Genomic DNA, 21,851 nt, shown 5'->3' on the forward strand with positions numbered 1-21,851 from the left:
GAAGGTTACAATGTTAATCCTTTTTTAAGAGAGATTCCTACAATAGGTGGGGTGAGTCACCCTCTGGAAGTGTCACCTCTCTCTGTAAATTACAGACAGAGACAAGCAAAATGACTGAGCTCAGACAGGATGCTAACTTTTGCCTTTTAGAGCTAAGTGAGCTGAATCCCATCCAAAGTTCACAGGATATAAAGAAGTCATTGCCTGCAAGTCTTTGCCCTGGCAAAGACGACTAAATTGCAATTCAGGGAAGCACTCATTCCAACTATGGCTTTAGCTTCCTATAAAGGAGTGAGGAATGTGCAGCTGTTTAGTGCATGCCTGTATGTAGGGCTCGAGTATCCCACCATGGGACGCCCTCCCATGCCCGCTGGGCTGGAGTGGGGCAGACTCGGTTCCAGTGGGTGGCTTTGCCACCAGCCCCATGCGCCTCATCCCCTGCCCCGGCCACGGGTGAAGCAGCGCCAGTCAGAGGCTGTGGGAGCGCCTGATTCTTCAGCTCCACAGGAGAAGTGCTGAAGTCTGAGCAGAGGCAGCATCCCCCCTGTCTTCAGTGTCACCGTGTGCAGAGTATGAGCCTGTGTGAGTGTGAGTCATGGGAAAGATTAGCTGCCTTCCTCCCTTTCTCCATTGTGGAGCTGCTATTCAGTCATTGAGATTAAGACGTCTTAATTAGTCAAGATAGAGATGCCCTGTAAGGAACTGGAAAGTATCCTACGCATTTTCCCCTTACGCTTTGTCTTTCCCTCCCTTCCCTCAGGAAAGGATAATCCTGTTTCCAGAAACAGAATAAGACTAAACTTTAAAAATATTAAGGTGCATTATAGCGAAACTTCCTTAGCGCTCTGGAAGAAAACAAGTTATTCATTTTATGCTTATCCTAAGTAAAACATGAGTCACGCCTGGAAATAATTTATTTCTAATTGTACAATTACTCAAGTATGTACAACTTTTCCTGGAGGTCTAACACATGCTTGGTAAATGGGTGGTAGATTTAGGGAAGAGGGGATTTAGATGAGATGGGAGTTTTAAACCTGAAATCAAGTAAATATTTTCTTTATACCAATATCGGCTGAAAGCACAAATGTATGTAATTAGTAATGTTACACAATAAACTAGAAATATATTGGCTACCCTATGGCTTATTGCAGAAATGATCCCATCATTTAGAGTTGCACTCAAAATTTTCTCCAACCTTAAAAGGACCGTTTCAAAATATTAAAAGCACCTAGTTTATATCTATGCCTCTTAGTATAACAGTGCGTGGATTGTGTATGTGAAGTCTTAGACAGACCGTGGCTGTAGTTTTTTTATAGGGCTGGAAACAAGGTAAACGTGAAGAATATATGGGGTCTTCAGTGTTTATACAGTGTGGGGTAATTTTCACATCGCACTCTAACACACTAAAGCTGTTTTTCAAACCCAGACATATTAATACATTATTCTCCTTAGAAAACTTTCACAAATGCAGACACTGTAAGTGAAAACAGAATAAAAAATGAATCAATCTAAAAGAAAGAAGAAAGGCAGACACCCTCTACCCAGCCTCCAAACTAAAACATAAACAGTTCTCAAACCTTTAGTTTATCCTATGTTCTTGTACTGCTCCCTTGCCTCAAACTGCTCATGAAGAAACATTAATAGCATAAAGAAATGTTTGGACTTTTAAGCTATAAGTTCTTTTGGGCTGGGAACTGAACCCTGTAATGCTCATCAAGGTGGATCTATACTAATGATAACACCAGATGCTCCTCAGGACCACGCTGCAGTAAATCTTTGTTTTTAGGATATTATAGCATCCCCTAGGAAAGCGGCTACCCCAACCATCTTTCCATGCTGAGCATCAGCAGGCTGCCAGTGATAAAATTGGATATTCAGTTGCACGATTAGTTACAGTTAGAGAACTGCCTGCTGGAAGGACGCATCCTGGTTCATATTGCTTACAGCCCATTTCTGGTCTACATTGCGCAAGGGATCTGTAAAAATGAGAGACAGGAGTTAGGAAAGGTGGGACAAGAAAGGTTTTGAGCACAGGAGGTGAAAGTGGGATAGGTCAGTAGAGTCAGATGTGGGATTTTTCTCTCTGTCCAAAGGACTGCTCCTATTTGGAAAGGTAAAATGACTTTAAGTGGCTTTTCCTTTCCTCCTCATATCCCAGCAGAAATCCTGAGGTTATGGAGTTACATCTAGACAGAAACGTAAGGCAACATCTTAGAAGAAGAGAGAGAAGGAGTAGGAAAAAAATAATAGAAAAAAGAACACTTTGTCTTGTTAAGGTCTCAAAGAGTTAAGAGGCAAAATTATCCCTTTCAGAAGTTGTCTGCTGGGAAGACAACCTAGCCCTGTGGCTTTACAATACACCCATAATAGTTACACAGGCATCCTGAATCGGGGCCAGTGTTGCCACATCTTTAAAGACAGTTGATGGCTAAAAGGGGGATGCTTTAATTGAGCAGGGTTAGCTTGTGAGCGAAGTTTTCCATGTTACTCTGTGTGTGGTTTGAGAATGGCTGGGTGTAAATGCAGCCAGTTTTTTAGAGGGTTTACTAGCTCAGAATGTTTTTTAACAGGCAAGAAAAAGCAGTGTTTTCCTTGGGAAGCTATTTTAGGGTGCCCTTAGTGGTTTTAAAATGATCCTCACAGCAACAAAGGGTATTTTTCCCCTCAAAAAAGAAAAAGAAAAAAAAAAAAAGACCTCCTACCTATAAACGTGGAATTTCTAGTCTGTCATTTCAACATGCTGTAGGGAACAGCTTTTAACAAGTGATCGGAAAAAAGGGTTTAAAAAAATTTATTCCAACAAGACTGGAAATAGAAGCATTTAAGTCATGGTACTATTCCAGTTACAGGACTATATACAGATGTATAGATCAAAGATGGAAAGAATGATTAGGTCTTAAGCCCCTACTCTTTCCTTAATTAGCATTTTCACCTCTGTGACATTTCTCAAGTGCATTTTTGTTCCACTGAACTTTTTTTAAAAAAGCCTACGTAATCCAAAGATACCATGATACAATATCTATATTTATAGTTACTGGACATATATTTATATAAGAAAGGGGCTATTAACTTTAGAGAGGCAGGGACAATGCAAATGACAACAGCATATGTTTGGGATCTTACCAGTAAGCCAGTAATGTTCAGAAATGTCAGTTCTGATGTAATGGTGGTCGTGAGAAGGGCCCAGAGAACGTGTTAGAGCAGTGTCTTTGCCAAGGAAATCAGAAGCTGTTCCAGCATAAAGATACTCATCTGCAAATGAAAAAGAAATAGGGTTTCTACAGCTGTGGGGTAAACAAAATTAAAACTATTTGTGTTTTGTTGGGTGAACCACACCTGCGTTTAATTGGCCTATGAACCAATTTAATGTTTTAAAATATTATTAGTTTATATCTTAATGGGATTTTGGGTTCTGTGAAGTTACTTACCTTTAAATGAGGGTAATATTTGTAACTATATGCCCGAGAAATAAAGGAGTCCAAGTCTAATTTTCAGATCTTTTAGTCACTCAGAAAGGTAAATCCCCCAGGCTTTAATGGGTGCTGGGCTCTTAAGGCTATAAAGGTGTATTTGATCGGAGCATCCTGCCATGTGAGCACTGACCATGGACCTGGTGAGGTCCTCACCTGAGTGGTGAGGACATGACCATCTATTGATTCAAGCTAGCTCTTCTGTCCCAGACTTGCCACAGCTTCGATGGCTGTGCTGCTCCTGGGCTTGCGCTAGTAAACATGATGGATATTTCACTACAGGAACTTCACAGCTTGGCCCTTTCCTAGTGTAGGGATCTCTGTCCAACACTTCATTCACAAAGAGGAATTTAGGCACTATGGGAATTCTTCCCAACTATGTTACATGTTAATGGTAGAAATATGGCTACAGACCCAAATCATGATCATTTTAACATAGCGAGTGGTCCCACTAAAATAAATAGACATCTTGCTTGAATAAGGGAGCCAGAATTTGTCTCACAAGGGAACTATATCTGTAATAGAGTACAGTGTGTTTGCTGCAATTGCAGTTACTATTTAGTCTTCTGCCAGCTTTGTGGGTAATGCAAAAATTCACAATCTTAAGAACTGCACAATATTTTCTGTTTTCCTTCAGATCTCGGTACTTTTCTACAAAGCAGCAAAGGAACAGCATCACTGTGAATTTTTTTTTACTGCACAGTGCATTTTACAATTCTCTTTTTTCTGCAAAATAACAAGATAGCTTTATTGGTTGGAGGAGTTTGTTTTTTGTTCAATGACTTGCAACAATAAATCCCTGGAGTTTGTAAAAAGAAAAAAGGTTCATATTCATAAATGATAATCATATAGAAAGGTATATGATACATAGAAATCCCCTTCCAGGAGTTCCTTCTCCAGGTTTTCTGGTACTCTGAGTGGAAATATTTCACAAGATCTTTTAGAGAGAAGGCCTTTATTGAGAGTGAGTGCAAAATAAATACCATTCAACATAGATGTTTTGTGTTTTCATTTGAAAAAGATGTAAGAACACTTAAAAAAATAAGATCAAGGGGAAAAAAAGAAACAAAAAACCAAAAAACAAACCACAACCCATGATCCACAAGCACTTTATTTGGACAAAAACAATCTATCAGCTTTTTTCCTCATTATTATTGTTCCTTATGTATTATTTGCATGACAGTATTGGAAAGCACATCTTTCAGACAGCGTGTCGCCTTTGTAAAGAAACAATAGTGCATTCTGAAAGGTATTTGTCATAATGAGGAATGGGCAGAGTAATTGGTGTTTGCTAACTGACAGGCACTCAGTGATCGATAAATCTGAAGGACTAATAGAAATTCTTCATCCTTGCTCAGGCTCTGCTGACAAGGCATTTTCAGGACTTCTCTCAGCTTTTGGTATCTCTCTTTCCAAGTTCCAGTTATTTACAGAACAGTTTTGGTGAGTGGTAATTTGTAAAAGAAGATGGATGATGAGCAGGTGATTTTTCAGTCAAAAAGACTAGCTTTTTAAATTTATCTGTGGAATTTATTTGGGGCAAAATGTTGTGTAGAATTCAAAGACAGATTATGCATTTCTACAAAGAATGAGAATTACTCAGTTGTATTAACCTACATACATGAGTGAAAATTTAATGAAATATTATTTAGCTCATATACGTATAACTGATTACAAAGTGTTTTCTGAATGGTGCAAGTAATCTTCATTGCCATTTAGCAGATAAATAAATCTAGGCAGAGAGAAGGGACATGCCAAAGGTTATTCCTTTCATCAGTGGCGGAGATGGGAACTAAGCTCCCCTGCATCCCAGTGCAGTATCTTATCCATGAGCTATACTGGTCTCCTAGTACTTTTGGGAATAAAGTAATCATCAAAAGATAGGCCAAGAACGCATTCTCTGGTCAGGCCTGTAACTCTTTACAGTGCTCCTTGTACATTATTGCGAAGCACTTGACACCAGGCACAGTCAGAGAAGGGATACTAGAATACCCTGACTGTTAATTTTATCTAGCCTGAAAATGCTTAGGTACCGAAGTTCATGTTTTAGTTAGCTAAAAGACGGCAGCTTCTTTATTTCACAAGAGTTAACAGTCAGCAGTCAAAGCACTAGAGTGCTACTGAAATTAACCAATGCAATAATAAATCATGGAGTTCTAGCGCATCTTTTAAAAAAAGAAAAAAAAAAAAGTTAAAGTTTCTAGAATCCCATTTTAAAAATAGCCTTCACGGTCATTAAACCATACTAGGGGTCCCTGAGAAGAATAAGCTCTGGCTTTAATCTATTGTTTCTAATAAAGGAAGTCCTGCCCCATCTGTTGGGTCAGAATCACAAATCATCTATCTTATTATCTGTGAATAAAGACTGAACATTAGTCATATTCTTTTTATAACACAGAGTGACCGATACTTCAAAGCATTGTCACCACTGCTCTTTGGCTGTATATGAAAATGTCATGGTGCTTCACTCTTATCTTGTATTCATATGCTTGACGGACAAGTTAAATGAAAATTGTCCAAAGCTATGACCGAAACCATGACAAAAGTAGCTCTTATAGTGATTTGAAATCCGGAGGTCAAGCTGACATTCCTCGGCACCAAATGTCAGACCACACAGTGCTGCGATGCACACAGCAGGCAGTTTGCGCTATCTTGTTCCTAGGCTTCCAGCTTCAGAAGTGGCTACTCGAGTAAATAGAAACCGCAAAAATGTATTTATGGAAATAGTGGATGTCAGCAGACTTCAAAGGGCAGAACATATTGATAATTGCAGAAAGAGGCCCAGAAGCGCTTGAAACATTGTTCGTCCATGTGGGTTTTTTGTTGTCTTCTTAAAGGAGAAATGACTGGGTGAGGATGAAACTGCCTTCCTGCTCAACTGGCAGAGGCTTCGCAGCTGCTCAAATGTCTCTGTTTGTGTTGCTGCATTTCCAGCTCTTTGGTGTCTGCAGACTGAAGGCTCCCTCAGCTCCGAGAGCACTAACCAGCATCGGAAAGATGACTAACACCAGAGGAGCTCCAACCATGGCATCTGCTGAGCCTCTGACCCCAGGCTCATGTACAAAGCCATCACATGTCTGAGAGGAGCACCTGGCTCTGATGGTTTCTTACCTGCCATCACTGAAGCAAATGGCTGCTGAGGATCAAAAGGGCATTTCAACCTGCCAGACTCCAAGTTCTGAGTATCCAACCGGAATACGGTTTCCTGAGAATAAACACATATTCATTATCCTGGTGTGGCCACAGAGAAAAACTCAGACAAACTGTTCTGCTAACATATGAAGTGAAGGTGTATTAGAACACGCAGCCATCATCTCAGCATTGATGTTTACAGTCTGTGTCTCTTTTTTATATCTGGATTTTTTTCAGCCATTGTTTTAACGTATCCTGTTCACTCTATAGTGAAACACAAATCTTAAAAAAATACAATTATTTAAAAAAAAAAAATGCATTGTTCATTTCTACTCAAATTAAAAGCTGGATTGTACTTAAAAGGCACTGAATTCTATTTGGGAAAGTGCTGATAGAGTGTGTTGCAACAGGAGACCCAGAAGGGATTCTGGCTGACTCCTAAATTTCTCCAGGGACTGCTGAATAATGTTCGCGGCAGACACAGTTCAGCCCCTTTTAAATGAAAGCAGCATATGCTCTCTCTTGTTATTTTTAACAAGGCTAATGATACAAGAGATATCAGAATAGATCCTTTCTTGCAGTTCCCAAATACATTGTGATTAATTCCTAGGTCACAGAACCAGGGTATAGAGGGAGGTAAAGAAAAGAAATTATTTAAAAACTATTTCTGGTGTTTTCAGTAGGTAATCAACAATTCAATTGCTGTAAGCAGTAATTTGAAGTTTTACTATAGTTTTGAATTGTCAAAATGCTTTTATTTGTTTCTGTTATTAGTTTCCTAAAAGCACGCTTAACCTGAAACCTGTAGTGAGTCCTTCTGAAGGCAAATTGATTGCTCAGAGGAACAGTCTTTGCAGATATAGAGACCTGATTTTCGGAGTTCTGCTGCTGTCAGAGAAGAGAGATCTCCTACACAAGTACTGTTAACATCCTCTCCTACCTACAGTGCTATTTAAAATTCCACTAGTGTCCAGGAATCAAGTAATCGTGGGTTTACTGTCTTGTAGAGACATAACTTTTGAAGTTATTAAAAAAAAAACAAAAACAAAAACAAAAACAAAAACACCTCTATGATTTAAACAATTACTTAAAAAAAGGTGAAGTAAATTTAATTATTTGTTACTATACCTCCATCTTGCAAGAGGACTAAAGAGTACAAATTAAGTTAAGTATGCCCAACGATGGCCACATAGGATCAGACTTCACAACACATTAATTCAATTCATCTTTAATGTACATCAGATTATAAATGACCAAACCTTTCTATTTCATTGAGATGTGTTCTAAACTCTCTAGACTCAGAAGGCAAAAGCCCAGGATATTGAATAATTAAGCTCCCTAAGAGAAAAGAAAAATCAATTCCAATCTATGAACATAAAATCCATTTCCTCCAGCAATCTTGGCTGATACAAAACAGAATTTAATCATCAAACAACAACCCTTGTTATCTTCCCAAACTTGTGGGATATCAGGTAAACTAAATTCTCAGGCTAAAGTGGATCAGAGCACACCAAGGACAAAACTAAATTGAAAATTAAGCATTTTTTTTACTGACAATGCTATATTAGTGTCCCATTCTCCTTTCTTCTAAGATGTGCAATCCTGAGCTGCTCAGAGGATTCTTGCTGTATCACATGCAAAGGGGCTGTCTCCAAGTCCAGCAGTACTCAGGGGGCTAAGGGCTTTATAGATCAACATCAAATATTGCAGACTTCACCCAGACAAACTAATGGATACTACCAGGCATTCACACAGAATTAACCTCCTGCTTTCATTTCAGACAAAGCTTTCAAAGAAAAGAGCGTCCCTTGGAGAGCTGTGGCTAACAGCACCAACCAGGCCAAACCTCTTCTTCACCGGCCAAGAGAAGTTTTGGCAGTGACTTCAGCAGTAGCAAAACTAGGACTTTAATCCCCTTTAATTGTGTGATCCCGTAGGGGATTTGTACTGCTTCAAAAGCAGTGTGTGCTGTGGTTTTGAGTCACCTGATCCACACTGTTTTCCCCTCTGTTTTCACAGCACTGTCACTGGCCAGCAGACCACTGGGCAGATCCACCAGCAGCTTTCAAAGGTCAGCGGGGCACTGCCTGGTTTCGCAGCCTCCATGAGGCTATCTCAGGCCCTGGCTCTCCCAAGCATCCCACAGCTTCCTGTAGAGGTTTCTAATTACCAAACATCCATTATCCATTCTTATAACCCAGAGACAAAAAAAAAAAAAAAAAGAAAAAAAAAAGAGGGGAAAAGAAAGAAAAAAAAACCCTAAAAGAATGGATCTGTAATAAAAGTGCTTTGAATTACCACATAGGACTCCTGGCTTCAGTTCCTACAACCAGGAGACATTTTCAGCTGTCTATCAAATTCACATCAATGGGTCTGTCCTCAGCACCCTCCTGCCTTGTCACATTTATCTGGAGAGGCAGTGCAAGGGCAGTGGCTGTTAGGTGTTTGGGGTCCAAGAAAGAAAGGGAAAATATGCCTGATGTTATTCAAAGCTGTTAATTCAGTAGGAGACTGTAGAAGAGACACACCATCAGAAGAGGCATGAGTAGTGCTGAACACTGTCCAATCTACCACTGCAGCTGAGCAACCAAGAGGAATGCAGGAGAGGCAGGACTGGGAGACAGTGAGGGGATTAGGAAATACAATACCAGGATTCTTCTTCCATTTCCTCTCATAAGGTAATTGGTCACGTCTAATTGAGACAGACCCCTTGTCTAGACTGGCTGCTGGACTGAGCAATCAGACCAAATCTATAATTTCATAATGTCTGATGGAAACTACCTTCACAAATGAAGTAGTTAGAGGTGCAATGGTAGAGTGAATAAGGCATCTTGCTAATGACCCAGAGGTAAACCAGAGCCTTACTTACACTCTTCCTGAGAACTGTTCTGTTCAGTTCAGCTGTGTATTTGATCATTCAGGCTAAGGAATCAGCAAGATACAAGGGATCTAAAATTTCAGTTGCTTCAACTGGAATATTTAAAGCAATGAAGCAAAAAAGCCTACAAAATTATTTCTTTGCAAGCCCAATTATACAGCATATACCAAACAATACCAGGAGCATTAATGGCTTATTAGGGAAAGAACGTCACCATACAGATTTCAGGCAGCTTCAGTTTTCTGTGACATAGGCAGCCCCTCTGGGCTGGTCAACCAATGCACAGATTATGCGGAATATAATGATGGGTCTCAGCCTGGACAAGCATTAACAACTTTTTTCTTTTTTTTTTCTTTTTTTTTTTTTTTTTTTTTTTTGGTGAGCGTCTGCTCTTGATTCTGTATGTCAGAATAACTCCAATATGTACATATTTCAGATTATCACATTTAATAACATACCATTAGACCTCATTTCTTGTATTCTAGAACTTCACTGAGACCCAAAGAAAAGAGAAAGCTATTTCTATAGCAGTATAGGAAGCCTGCACCACAGGCAAGCAGCCAGACAGGTCACATCTTGACACCGTCTGAGAACAGAGCCAGTGTTATAAATATAGCCAAGGTGTTATACATATAGGAGTTAAAAAGAGACTTGTGTACTAAGTGGCTGCTTGACACAACACCAAAATGCTTCTGTTGTGGGGGATAGGTCTCAAACATTTGCCACTTAGGACAGAGATTTCTTTGTCACCAGCAAATGAAGACCAATCAGCTGCTAACTTCAGTTCAGGAATACGCCACTAGTGATGGGGGATAACCAACATCTACTTAGCGACAGGACTGCAAACCATCTGCAAAGTCCAGAGGTGCTGTCCTTGGACTCAGGCTCAGAGACCATTTACAATCCCTGTATAACTGTCATGCACAAGGCATAGGAAACCATCTCTGTGGACCAAGGGTATATACACATTAAAAAATAGAACTATGAGTGTCATCTTGAACTCTGCATGCATTTGTGTGTGTGTAAGCAGAATGTATGTGCAGAAATGAATTAATAGAAAGAAAGACATCTGGGTTAAATGTTCTCTTATTTAATCATACAAAAGTGTCATTCTGAAGAACTTCGTGGATTAAGCCTTACTGAGGAAAGTGCTTTGTTCAAAAGCTATATGCACATATCAAATGTGAGAACACGAGTTCCCGTCTGACCTGCAGGATCCACCCTGTTATTTATGCAAGCTGCTGTCAGTTCATTTTTTACACACTCTCATAGTATTTTCCAATCTATGATGAATGCTAAACAAGATGAGGGTTATTCCTTGATATGTCAGAGAAGTGAGGAAATTAAATTACCTCTTTGTGAGTTCCAAGTTCAATGTATCCACAGAGAGGGTGAAATGCTCCTGTGCCACAGACATAAACATGGGTTCGGTTGTACGGCTGAAGAACCCTGATAAAATTGGCACATTCTGTCTATTGGGAAAAGAAAGAGGAAGGTTAATTTTCATGTTTATTCTTCTCTTTCACATTATATATTGTACTAGGTTATAGCCATATTATTGGTGTATTTAAACTCAAAACTACTGTAGCAGAGACTGTTTACTAAATAGTTCAAAGTTGTGACAGCTACAATTTTGCAGTGGCTATCTACTAGGCAGTTCATCAATCAGACTTGCAAGCCTGCTATAGTGCTTACAGCCACGAGAAGCTATGTGGTTACAGCACAGTTTGAAGGCTATCTCCTCAGCCTGTGTTGTAGCAAACAACCCCTGTCAACAACTGGGCAGAGGTCAGAGAGGCACTGGGTTAGTCTGGCTACAAATCCTCCTGCCTTTGCTCCCAATTCAGGGTTCTGTGCAAGCTTTAACACCAAAGATTACACGATAGAAATCATTGTGGTGGACTGAAAGGCTTCAACATACTTCCAAGGGTATGTTTTGTGTATGAGTGAATTCTCTTTGCACCAACCACATCCCACTGGTCACTTTTATTTGGGCATTTCTGAGTCCTATGGGATGCTTGGGTCAGTTCTGGCTCTAGCTGGGCTTGGTCCTTGCTGGTAAGTAGCACAGGCGGTTGCTGCACGCTGCAAGGGTGCCACATGGGGTGGTAGGAAAGGCTTGCTGCAGCCTTCCCCAAAATGAAATAAATACATATACATACAACAAGGTACTTAGGAGAGAATACACAAGAGCTATTCATATGTTCAAGCTACCACCCTACACCTAAGTGAGAGGTAAGCTGCAGAGAGAATGCAGGAAGCAAAAAGGAGATATTTATGATCTATGTCCAAAACAAATATTCCCCTTCCCCTCTCTGGTCCCTTTCCTTTTGTCTTAGCGTAGAAATAGATCAGCACAAATCCTCCATATTGACCAGTATCAGAATTTTCCCAGTGCTCAGCAGAGGTGTTGTTTAGTTTTTGTCTGCTGTAAAGATAAGGGTAGCAATAAGTTAGGATAAAAAGTTGAAATTCCTCAGGCAGAGAGCTGAGAGAATGTTTTGAGCTGGAGTCCACCTTGGTAACAGACAAGCTGGACAGAAACGACAAGATTTGTGGAGAGAAAAGGAAGAGATTTTATTATACAGCCGGGAAATGTTTATATTTATAGTGAGCTCTAGACACATGATGTAATCTGTGCTATGAAAAAGAGATATGAAAATTCTATTGTATATATGAATGCACCTTAAATATACTTCCTAACGAAGATTTGTGGTTCCACAGAAAAGCTAACGAGTCTGAGATTTTGTTTTAATCTTAACTGCAGCTGTCTGCAAATTAAGTTAATTTGTACTCTGCTCTGCTACTCTGTTTCATTAATGAATTATAATGAAGTTACATTCAGGATATTCCCAAGAAAAAAGAAGCAGTTTGATGGGAATGAAAGGACTTCAGAGGAGTATTGCCTGGGATACATTTCAGAGTAAAGTCTATTCATCTCTCAATGGCATTTATTACATACAAGAATGGCTTAGTATGATTGTTGCTTGCAATATTGAATGTTTTTTTCTTGAAGCATTAACATTTAATGAAAAAAATAGAAGTGTAAGATTTTTTTAAATGAAGAAAAAGCACTTAATTCATTAGTTCAGGAAAAAAGTGTAACAAGAGCTTACTAACCCATTTTGTGCATTTAGAAACAAATACACAGATATATAATATTCTCAGCAATAATAAAAAAAATATATACCATACTTACATGGGCATCTTTCCCAGCTAATTTGCATAATTCTACCTTTTCTTTTGCTGCAGGCCAGTAAATCTGTAACACAGTTAAAATAAGACAAAGATTATGAATATTATAAATTGTCCTGTGACTGTAGTTTAACTATTCATTCAAAGTGAACAGTTAAAACAGATTTATGCATGTTGACGGAATTTTCATGTAAATGGAAATGAACATAACTTTGAATACAGGGTTCCATTACAAAAAGTGAAAAGACTTTAAATCAAAACCCTTGTTCTTTGTTCATTTCTTCATTGGCTATATGTACTTTTTAAAAGTACCTCGTCGATGTGACACCTTGTCACCATTATGAATTGTGTGTTTTTCTCAAAGATACGGTGAGCCAAATCATCTTTAAACTAAACTGACTGCAAAACAAGGCAAATTGCATTTGTGGTGAATTTGGTCCAGTGAACTTGGCAAAACTGTTATAAAAAAATACTTAGCTGTTACTGTCAATTTTCAAATGAAAAGAAGTTTTGTTCAAAAAACTAAAGGTAACTTAAGGGAAATTTGCAGAACAAAAAGTACATTTGACAGAAATCAATAGCGCATGGTTTAAAAATGTCACCCATCAACACTGAGTTTACTGAGAAAATTACATAGAAGTTTAGAGGAGAATCATGTACCTTAGATAATTGGTAGCATGTATTATTACTGTTTCTCTTTCTTCTTTCACTCTTTGCTTCATTCTTCACTGCAGAATTCTATTAACTAGATTTTGGTGTAGATGGAGCCAGATGACAAATTACTATCAGTTACTGTAACCTCAATTATGTTAGTGAAGAAATATCAGGGAACAACAGCTCAGGTTCTGGCTCATTGATTTCAATTAAACAGTCAAAATTGGATATTACTGAGTATATGTTTGGCTCTATTAAATTCAAAATAGAAGCTAAATATAAAGTCTTCCAGAATCATGATGCTAAACATAGATCTTTTTTCCTTCTTATTTTGACAAGACAAAGCTATAACCATTTCTCATGACTAATAATAACAGCAACAACAAATCACACTAATTTTTGAGCAAATATTGGTTAGGAAATTGCCTCAAGTCCCAAGAACCAGTATGCAGATTACTAATAGTCACAGATGCTTTAGAGTAGTGGTGAGTCTCAAACGACACTTTATAAAATCTTAAATAGTGAAGTATACAGAAATAATGATTTATTATAATATGCATTAGAAAAAAATAATCATCAAGGAAGGATGCACAATTCAACCACATGCAAGAGGAGTTAACTGCTGTAATATTCTGTTTTCCTTTGCCCAGCTGTTGGCACCTTGTAGAATGTGGCTTGCCACATACCAGGCTTAGACCCACACCGGTAAGGAAAGCGAAAGAGTGCCCTTTGTCAAACAGCTTTATCACTGTCCAAAATCTACAGTCAGTGTTCCTCTCAATCTGGAAACAGTCTTTTAATTTCACTTCTTCCTCTTCTCTTCCCAGTGAAAATGGATGTATTGCCTTTCCGTAAGGAAATTAATTTCCTCTCAAGTGAATTTACAGTTACTTTTCTGATTAGAAGCTCTTAGTAAAGATAACGTATTTTAAGTAAGTAAGTTACTTAAACCTTAACCCTTTACAGCAATATTCACTTAAAGTCAGAGATAAGGCAGTAGAACAACATCTCAGCGCTGGAGCATGAATTTACTTTCCCAGAGCATTTTCTCAGAATGATGTCGTGATAGCATCCAGGTACGAAAACGCAATCTGAAATCAGCCATGCAGCGTGTCTGGATTACATGGCGTACAATGCCAGTACAAGTACAGAGGAAAGTATTGGGAACATGGGATGAGTGTCTCTTGTAGCACTTGTCTGGCGCAAGTGCCACTGGGTGAAGGAGGAGAGCTGAGGCTTAAGAGGCGCTGGTGAAGAAAAACTGATGAAAAGGAACAGCTGGAGGAATATAAGATCATGGATCTCCACATACATTTGGCCAAAGAGACTTAAGCTGAGATCTGATATTCAGTTCTCTTGTACGTAAACTTTATGCGCAATCCTGCCCAAGATCCCTGTATCAGTAACAGAGAAGGCTAGAGGTCATTGAAGGTTTTTGGAGATTTTTGGCCAAAGTTTAGGTATCCAGTTAGGTAGACAAGGTGTTCCTCTGTAGGCTTTTGAAAATGCCCAGCTCTCCTTGCCAACTACACAGAAGAACGGGATCCCTGCTTTGGGAGGTCCAGTTACATTCAAAGACATCTGCTTGAAGGCATTACACATATTAATGGACTCGACTCTGCCCTCAATTCTTCTCCAGATTCCTTCGTGGGAAATAGTGTTTGTCATACAAGGCTGAGATAGACACACCCCGCTTTTCTATGATAATTGACCACAGTTAATTATCATTAAAAAAATCAATTGTTTTACTTTCTGGCTGCTCAACAGCCTCAGTATTTAGTATTATACAAGGCCACATTAGACAATGAAAAGTGAAGCTAAGTGATCTAACTTTAAAATCAATTTGCAATTACATATGGGGGAGTTAAAGTGATATTTATTTGCTTTCCATATGAGAAATGAGAGGTTCCCAGAAACTGTCAGTTCTAAATTGCAATAGGTCAAGAAAATTGCATAATAAATACTGACCCAATGTGGTGAGCAAGAAAGCATAAACTTAATTTTTTATTAGATCACATGCTGTGTAATAGTACCAGAGGTCTAGTTGCCTCAAACACTGACACACAAGTAACTTTACACATGTAAAATAGTCTCACTGAATTTTCACATGCATAAGCTTATTCACATGCATCTGTGTTGACTTTTCTGTAGGGGGTGAAATTAAGTCTTAGTATTATATTTTATTCAGACAAGTTACTTAGTTTCACAATATGCAAAAAGTAAGACTAGATGCTCCAGTTGTTTCTTTTGTATTTCAAATCTTTGAGCTTGTAGATGGTTTGATGCTTTGAAATTGGTCATTTTTTTCATAACTTTTTTCAGCTCACATGCTGAATTCACTATGGTAACATCTTATTTAACAGTCTTTCCTAAATTCCTCAAAAAGTAAAACCTCAAAGAAAGAAAAAAACCCCAAACAACCAAAGAATACATAATAATGGTGACAACACCACTGCCATATAAAATTATAATCATTTCATGTTACAAACTGCACAAATTATATATATAATATATTTCATGGTTGCATCTGTATCTGAAATGTCTGGAGAAATCTTAAATACCTAGGTGGGGTTACTGAATTTAAGGTAAGAATGTAACTAGTTGAAATACATGAACTATATACTTAAACAGGATTATTTTCTTCTCTTAATCTTCAGTTTATTTTCCTTGCAAAATATCCGTATCAAAATTCCAAAGGTCTGCTACTGTCATGATTTCCTGATTTTATCTTCTATAGCCCAATAAAAAAGAAACCCTTACCATTACTTTTAAATTATTTTACAAATATTTTCTCAAATATAGCAACAGGAAAGAAATTAAAATCTCATAATAAATGCAAGTTAGTATGTTCTCTGCTAGCAGAGTGAAAGAAAACCTCCCAGGAGTACAAAATTAAGTAGTGCATAAGTGTAGGACAGATAAGGTATCACTTTAAAGGGTAGTTGGAAATTGATTTCTGATTAAAACAAAACATTAAAGACCACAAAGGTCCTTTTCACATCAGGAGCGGAGTAATTTCTAAAAGTAACATTTTTCCTTCCTCCAAACATGCATTTTTACTATAAGAAAGGAATGAAAAGGGAAAAGTGAATTAAAATTAAAAAAAGAAATATATTATTTACATAAATAAATTGATGCATGGATGATATATATATATATCATTGTATATATATATAAATAATAGCTGGACTCACTTCTAAGAGTTTCATTTCAGCTGCCATCTGTCATGAATTAACAATACTGGTTACAAGCAAGTATTTTCTTCATCTTTCTGTATCTATCTTTCTCTATCCAATTTTGTTCCTAGGCTAACACTTAGACCATAATTCCTTAGGGGAAGTGATGCCTCAAAAATAAAACAGTGAACTCTGATTCCACAGAAACTCTTGTATGAAATTACAGCTTTTCCAAGAATCATTTCTAATGAAGATACTAAATCTGGGATGATGCAAGGCTTTACCAAAAGAGTGGAAAATACTACATACTGTCACAATACAAAAGAGGAGTAACACAAGATATCTAAAAAAATTAGAGGCCTATTGGTCTTATTTCATCTGTTTGCAAGGCTTCAAAACAAATTTTTAGTTAGGGACGGAATAACTTAAGTTTCCAATGAAAATGAAGTATGGTACAACAGACAATATAACTTGGTAAAGAGCTGTTATTCCACCCTAATATTGTACTTTTTTTAGTAACATAGTTGAATTGCATCCTGCATTGTGTGGTAGAGCTCCTCTTCGTCAGGGCTCCAATTAAGTATTTCGTAAGCTGCCACGCGGAAACTGATTAGCTCAGCTGGCAAAAGTAGGCATTGTTACAAGAAAAAATGGTCTGATAAGTAAAAAGTTTGTGGTAGAAAGTTACTCATGGAGTTCCTCAAGAAATAGCGTCAGAGCTTATCCTATTTTCTATACCTTTCAGTAGCTTTGGCAAAAACCCAGTACTCTGCAACATGTGCAGGTGACACAAAGTTGGGAAGCATCACTAATACAAATGAAGACTGGTAATATTATGCAGGAAGAATCAAAGGGCTACAAAGACCAGAATTATAAACAGTCAGAGGAAATGGGTATAAACTGGTCATAAATAAATATAGATTGTAGATTAAAAATAAATAAATCTGAAATATCAGACTAACGGGGTTCTGCTCTGTAGCAACGACCTTGCTAAAGAAGTTGCATGAAGTACCCCACAAGGCCCCTTACAGTAGATTTGGACCAGGTTATGAAAGGAATAACTGCTACATGAGGTAGTTGCTGGTGATAGCAAGGAGTGAGACCAAGTGACCAACATTACTCGTTCCAGTTTCATGCCCTCAAGATAGTCATGCTCACGCCAGCAGCAAGCACTTGAGTGTTCCACTGAGGTCGATGGCTTTCAGCAGCCTTGGGGGTTTCACTGGAGCTTCTCACATGCCTGACGCTGCACACGTGCTTCAGCACTTCTCTATCAGTACAGTCTCTGGTACGAGAAACCCCAAAGTGTTTTATTAGTGGTACATGTAGCACCAGCAGGATGTGTCCGTATCTGGAGTGAAGGACATCAGCTGATCAGCATGTCTTGTAACACTCAGTCGCTGAATGGGAGTCCTGTGAAGAAAGGCATTGCTTCCTTCCCATTTCGAAGGAATAAGAGTTGGCAGAAGCACTTGGAGGAAAATACACTGATTTTAAACAGCTAACTTGATACAGCAAGAGAAAGCTTGCTTTCTTCCCTTGTTTTATTCTATGTACCAGATTTTTGTTATATTGATGCTTGAGGGAAGTAATGCAATAAAATTACAGCTTCCTGGGCCTCAAAATGTCTCATTAAGGCTTTGTGAATCATGTAGACCATAACTCAGAATCTTAAGCTCATTGGCATGAGTAGATTCCCCATAAGACAGTCCCAACTGCAGCTTCCAAAAAACAAAGTCAGATTGAGCTGTAAACTCATTGTCACGCTGGCATATGCAATATAGTCCCCCTGAGAAACTGTCCTCCATAAGAAAGTACTCCCCTGAGTGAAAACAAAAAAAAAGGATTCATGACTTAGCCCAATGTGACCATAAAGTGGGTACAGTAAAGAGAGCAACATGATCCAAAAACACCAAAGTCAACCAGGAGACAGTCTAATCCCAGTTTTGCTATTGCTCTACTATATGTGACAGTCAGGTCTCAGTTTTCCCACCACTAAAATGACAATAATGTGACATGTTTTTTTTTTTTTTTCTTTTTTTTTTTATGAACTTAGTAATTCATAGCTGAAAAATGAAAAGCAAAGAAAAACAGTAAGATCAAAGAGCACTGAGAAAAGATACGACAGTGATCCAATAAGACTGTCACACTACTGCATAAGACAATATCATAAATATCACAGCCCAATACCGTAAGAGTGGGTGTTCATGGATTGCTTCCTGAGAACTAGGACATTTGTCACTTCTGTATACTGACCCTGGGTCACTTCACTGAAAATTACTGCAAGCACTAGAAATTTATTGAATTTCCCAACAAACACTGGAAAGAATTTCATGCTTTTTTAGTATTATTTTTCTGAAAACAAAGAGTATTTTAATTAATGGGAAAATGAGCTGATTTTAGCATAGCATGCATGTATACCAGTTGCTCTCTAAATACCTCACATCTGTTGCATTCATGTGTCCGGTATGGGAAGTCCACAACTTGGGGAACTGGACAGATTGCTCTCATATACAAATCCTAAGAGGAAGCTTACCCTAAGCAGTTCTTATAAGTGGCTCCCACTGTACTTAGTGTAGTCTGGAATTCACTATTTTAAAGTCATCGGCAAACAAAGGAAGTTGATATATCTAAGTTCCTTATCTGAATTTCTCCCTGTATTTGAAACCTAACTAGGCTGTCTTCGGAGTTAGATTTTTCTACCTAGCTTTCTTTTCAACAGTTTTACCTCAGAAATACTTAGAGATCCCTAAAAGCCAGGAATGTATTCTTAAATCTCTTTTACTATTTTAACTGCCACAGACATTCCGTCTTCCAACAGGTCTTCCTAAATCTGACACACTAATTCCTATACTTGAAGTATACATCCAGGGAGACATTTGACAGGAATTTCCAACTCCAATTATTTCATAGTAGCAGAAAATTGGATCTCTGAAAGATATAATTTGACACGGTGGGTGGAGGGGGGGGGGGGGGGGGGAGAGGATATGAGGATCAATTCAGAGTGATTTACAACACTGTGGGAAGTGCCAGTGTATGGCATTCTTTATTTTCACACTGCTGTCAAACTGAGTAAAATGCACTGGAAGTCAGAGGGAAATAACAGTTGTGTATTTGGATGACACATTCACAGACCTTTGGTAGCTTAAATTTGGCAGGTGGCAGTTAGAGTGAAACCTCTTATTAGAACCAAATGGGCTTTTTATACTGCATCTGTCTGAGACAAAGCGAGATCTCCACATGCCACAGTTCTCTTAAACTGTGATCCATTCTCAAACACAATTTAAGAAGTAGCTAATGATTTCAGTACTTAAAGTTTTTCTGAAAAATGCATTTTCATGTGTATGTTATGAGCATATGTGAAAGCTTAAAGAAAATGGACCCGATGCTGATTTCATTTTCACTGGATTAAATCTTGAAAGGCTTCAGTGCTTTTACACTTCATTTTCCACAATGCAACCACAGCAGACTTCGGACTACCGTCTGTTTCTCCTAAAAGGAAACCACACACCAGGATTTTTAGGGTAAATGGCATTGCTCCTGACATGTTTATCACTGCAGACTGAAGACAAATCCTACCTTTGAAAAAGTCAAAGCCCAATATGAGCAAATGTTTTCAGAGAGCAGGATACTGGTGGTTCTTTATACCTAAACATATCGGTAAAACATAAAAATGACAGCGGATGTTTATGGAAACATAATTTATGGCAACAATGCAAAAGGAAATAACAGAGACACTCTCTTCCACCTAGGATTGCTGTCATTCTGGTTACATACTGCTTTCCTCACATCTTGCCCCTGTCTGTTCTTTTGTGTCTGTAAACACTGCTTAAAAGCTTCCGCCTTGTCTACACAGGTGCCTAAATTTAAGTCTATCAAACGATTTTATGGACTCCAAAAGAGGTTCAAAATAAGAGTTACATAGCTCACTGATAAGAGTTCTCCAAGGTCTAGCAAGCACGAAGTTATCACCTCTGTCTCTGGAAGTCCCTAACCTGAAGCACTGTTATAGCTTCTTCTTACACTCTTCCTTCAGTGCCCACTGCTGACCATCTTTGGGCACAGGACACTAAACTATATGGACACCCAGTAGAATCAGTCTTGTTTTATTGTAAATGATAGGTAAGATGATTTCTATTTCTATTAATTTTTGGAGGAAGAGAAATACTCTAAAAAAGGTGGAAATGAATATCCTATGGACTGCAGCACCCAGAAAAGTTTCTTTTGTTTCAAAAGCAGGGCCATCAGCATGCATTAATGCCTGGGAGCTAATTTTGCATGTGTGGAGGGTCAAACCCTGCCTGTGTCAAATCTCAGCCTCACCTTACTTCTTTTCTTAGAACTTTTTCTATTCACAGAGACTGAGGACAAACCAACATGATCCCAGACGGACTCATGATCATCCTCCTCCAGTTCCACTGGGTTTTTTCCAGATTTTTCCAGTCCTCACGCCCCCACTTCCAGAACTTTACATATCTCCAGTGGTTTCCGTGTGACTCTGGCCTTTACTGATGCCTTCTGGCATGCCTTTTTCTTCTCACAGGTCAAGAAAACTTCACCCTCAGACAGTCTACAGCGTTTGCTAACAGGCAGAAAGCTAAATTCCTTTGACATATAGAATGAGCAGCCTATATCTAGAGGGTGCTGTTTTACATAAATATGGGTATGTATTTCTATATATGTTCCCCTTCCTGCAGAGATGGGTGATCACCCAGTGATAACAGTGCTGCCATATATCCCCACTTGGACTGTTGGTAAACAGTGGAGTTATAGAAAGGTGCAGAATTTCTTTGCAGCTATTTCATAAGCATTTACGCAGCTGATATATATATATATGCATATGTATTTTTTACTGTGAAATACAGATAAAAATCAATAAAAAAATGGCATAAAGGGTAAGTCACAAGACAGCTGCATCCGGTAATGCCAAAAAAATAGTAGCAACTACAAACTAAGGATGCTCCAAGCAACAATAATTTGTGACCCTGTGCCAATACACACTGGGGCAGATGAAAACAACTTGTTCCAAAGCTGCTATTGGGGATCTGACATGTTTATCTATTTGGCCCACATGTGGCTGTGTCTTCTAGCACTGACAGCTCCTGCAGGTTGGCAGCTTTTCAAAAGCTTGTCAGCCCTTGATAGCATTCCTATTCCTGCAGAGATGGGCGGGTCGCGCTGCGGATTACACAGTGATAATAGTGCTGACATATAACCCCGCTTGCACTGTTAGCGAGCACAGGACTTACACAAAGGTGCACCATTTCTTTGCAGCTATTTCATAAGCATTCACCCAGCTGACAACATTTTGTATTTAGTATTTATTTAGTTTAAGGAGTAAAATAA

At 38.5% G+C, this 21,851-nt stretch overlaps 1 protein-coding gene across 4 annotated transcripts in view; it reads right to left on the reverse strand.

Annotated features, from left to right (window-relative positions):
- The window catches only part of SEMA3D (semaphorin 3D), a 143,898-nt gene that overhangs the window by 53,967 nt on the left and 68,080 nt on the right, over nt 1-21,851 (reverse strand). For all 4 annotated transcript variants that reach the window (XM_082308691.1, XM_082308690.1, XM_082308689.1 and 1 more), the window contains exons 4-7: nt 12,680-12,742; nt 10,833-10,952; nt 6,582-6,675; nt 3,124-3,252 (exon numbers count right to left, since the gene is read on the reverse strand). In XM_082308691.1, the coding sequence (XP_082164817.1) occupies nt 3,124-3,252; nt 6,582-6,675; nt 10,833-10,952; nt 12,680-12,742 (406 nt within the window). The remainder of the gene's footprint in view (nt 1-3,123; nt 3,253-6,581; nt 6,676-10,832; nt 10,953-12,679; nt 12,743-21,851) is intronic.

This window comes from Platalea leucorodia (genome assembly GCF_965183815.1).
Source record: "Platalea leucorodia genome assembly, chromosome: 4".
Lineage (NCBI taxonomy): Eukaryota > Metazoa > Chordata > Aves > Pelecaniformes > Threskiornithidae > Platalea > Platalea leucorodia.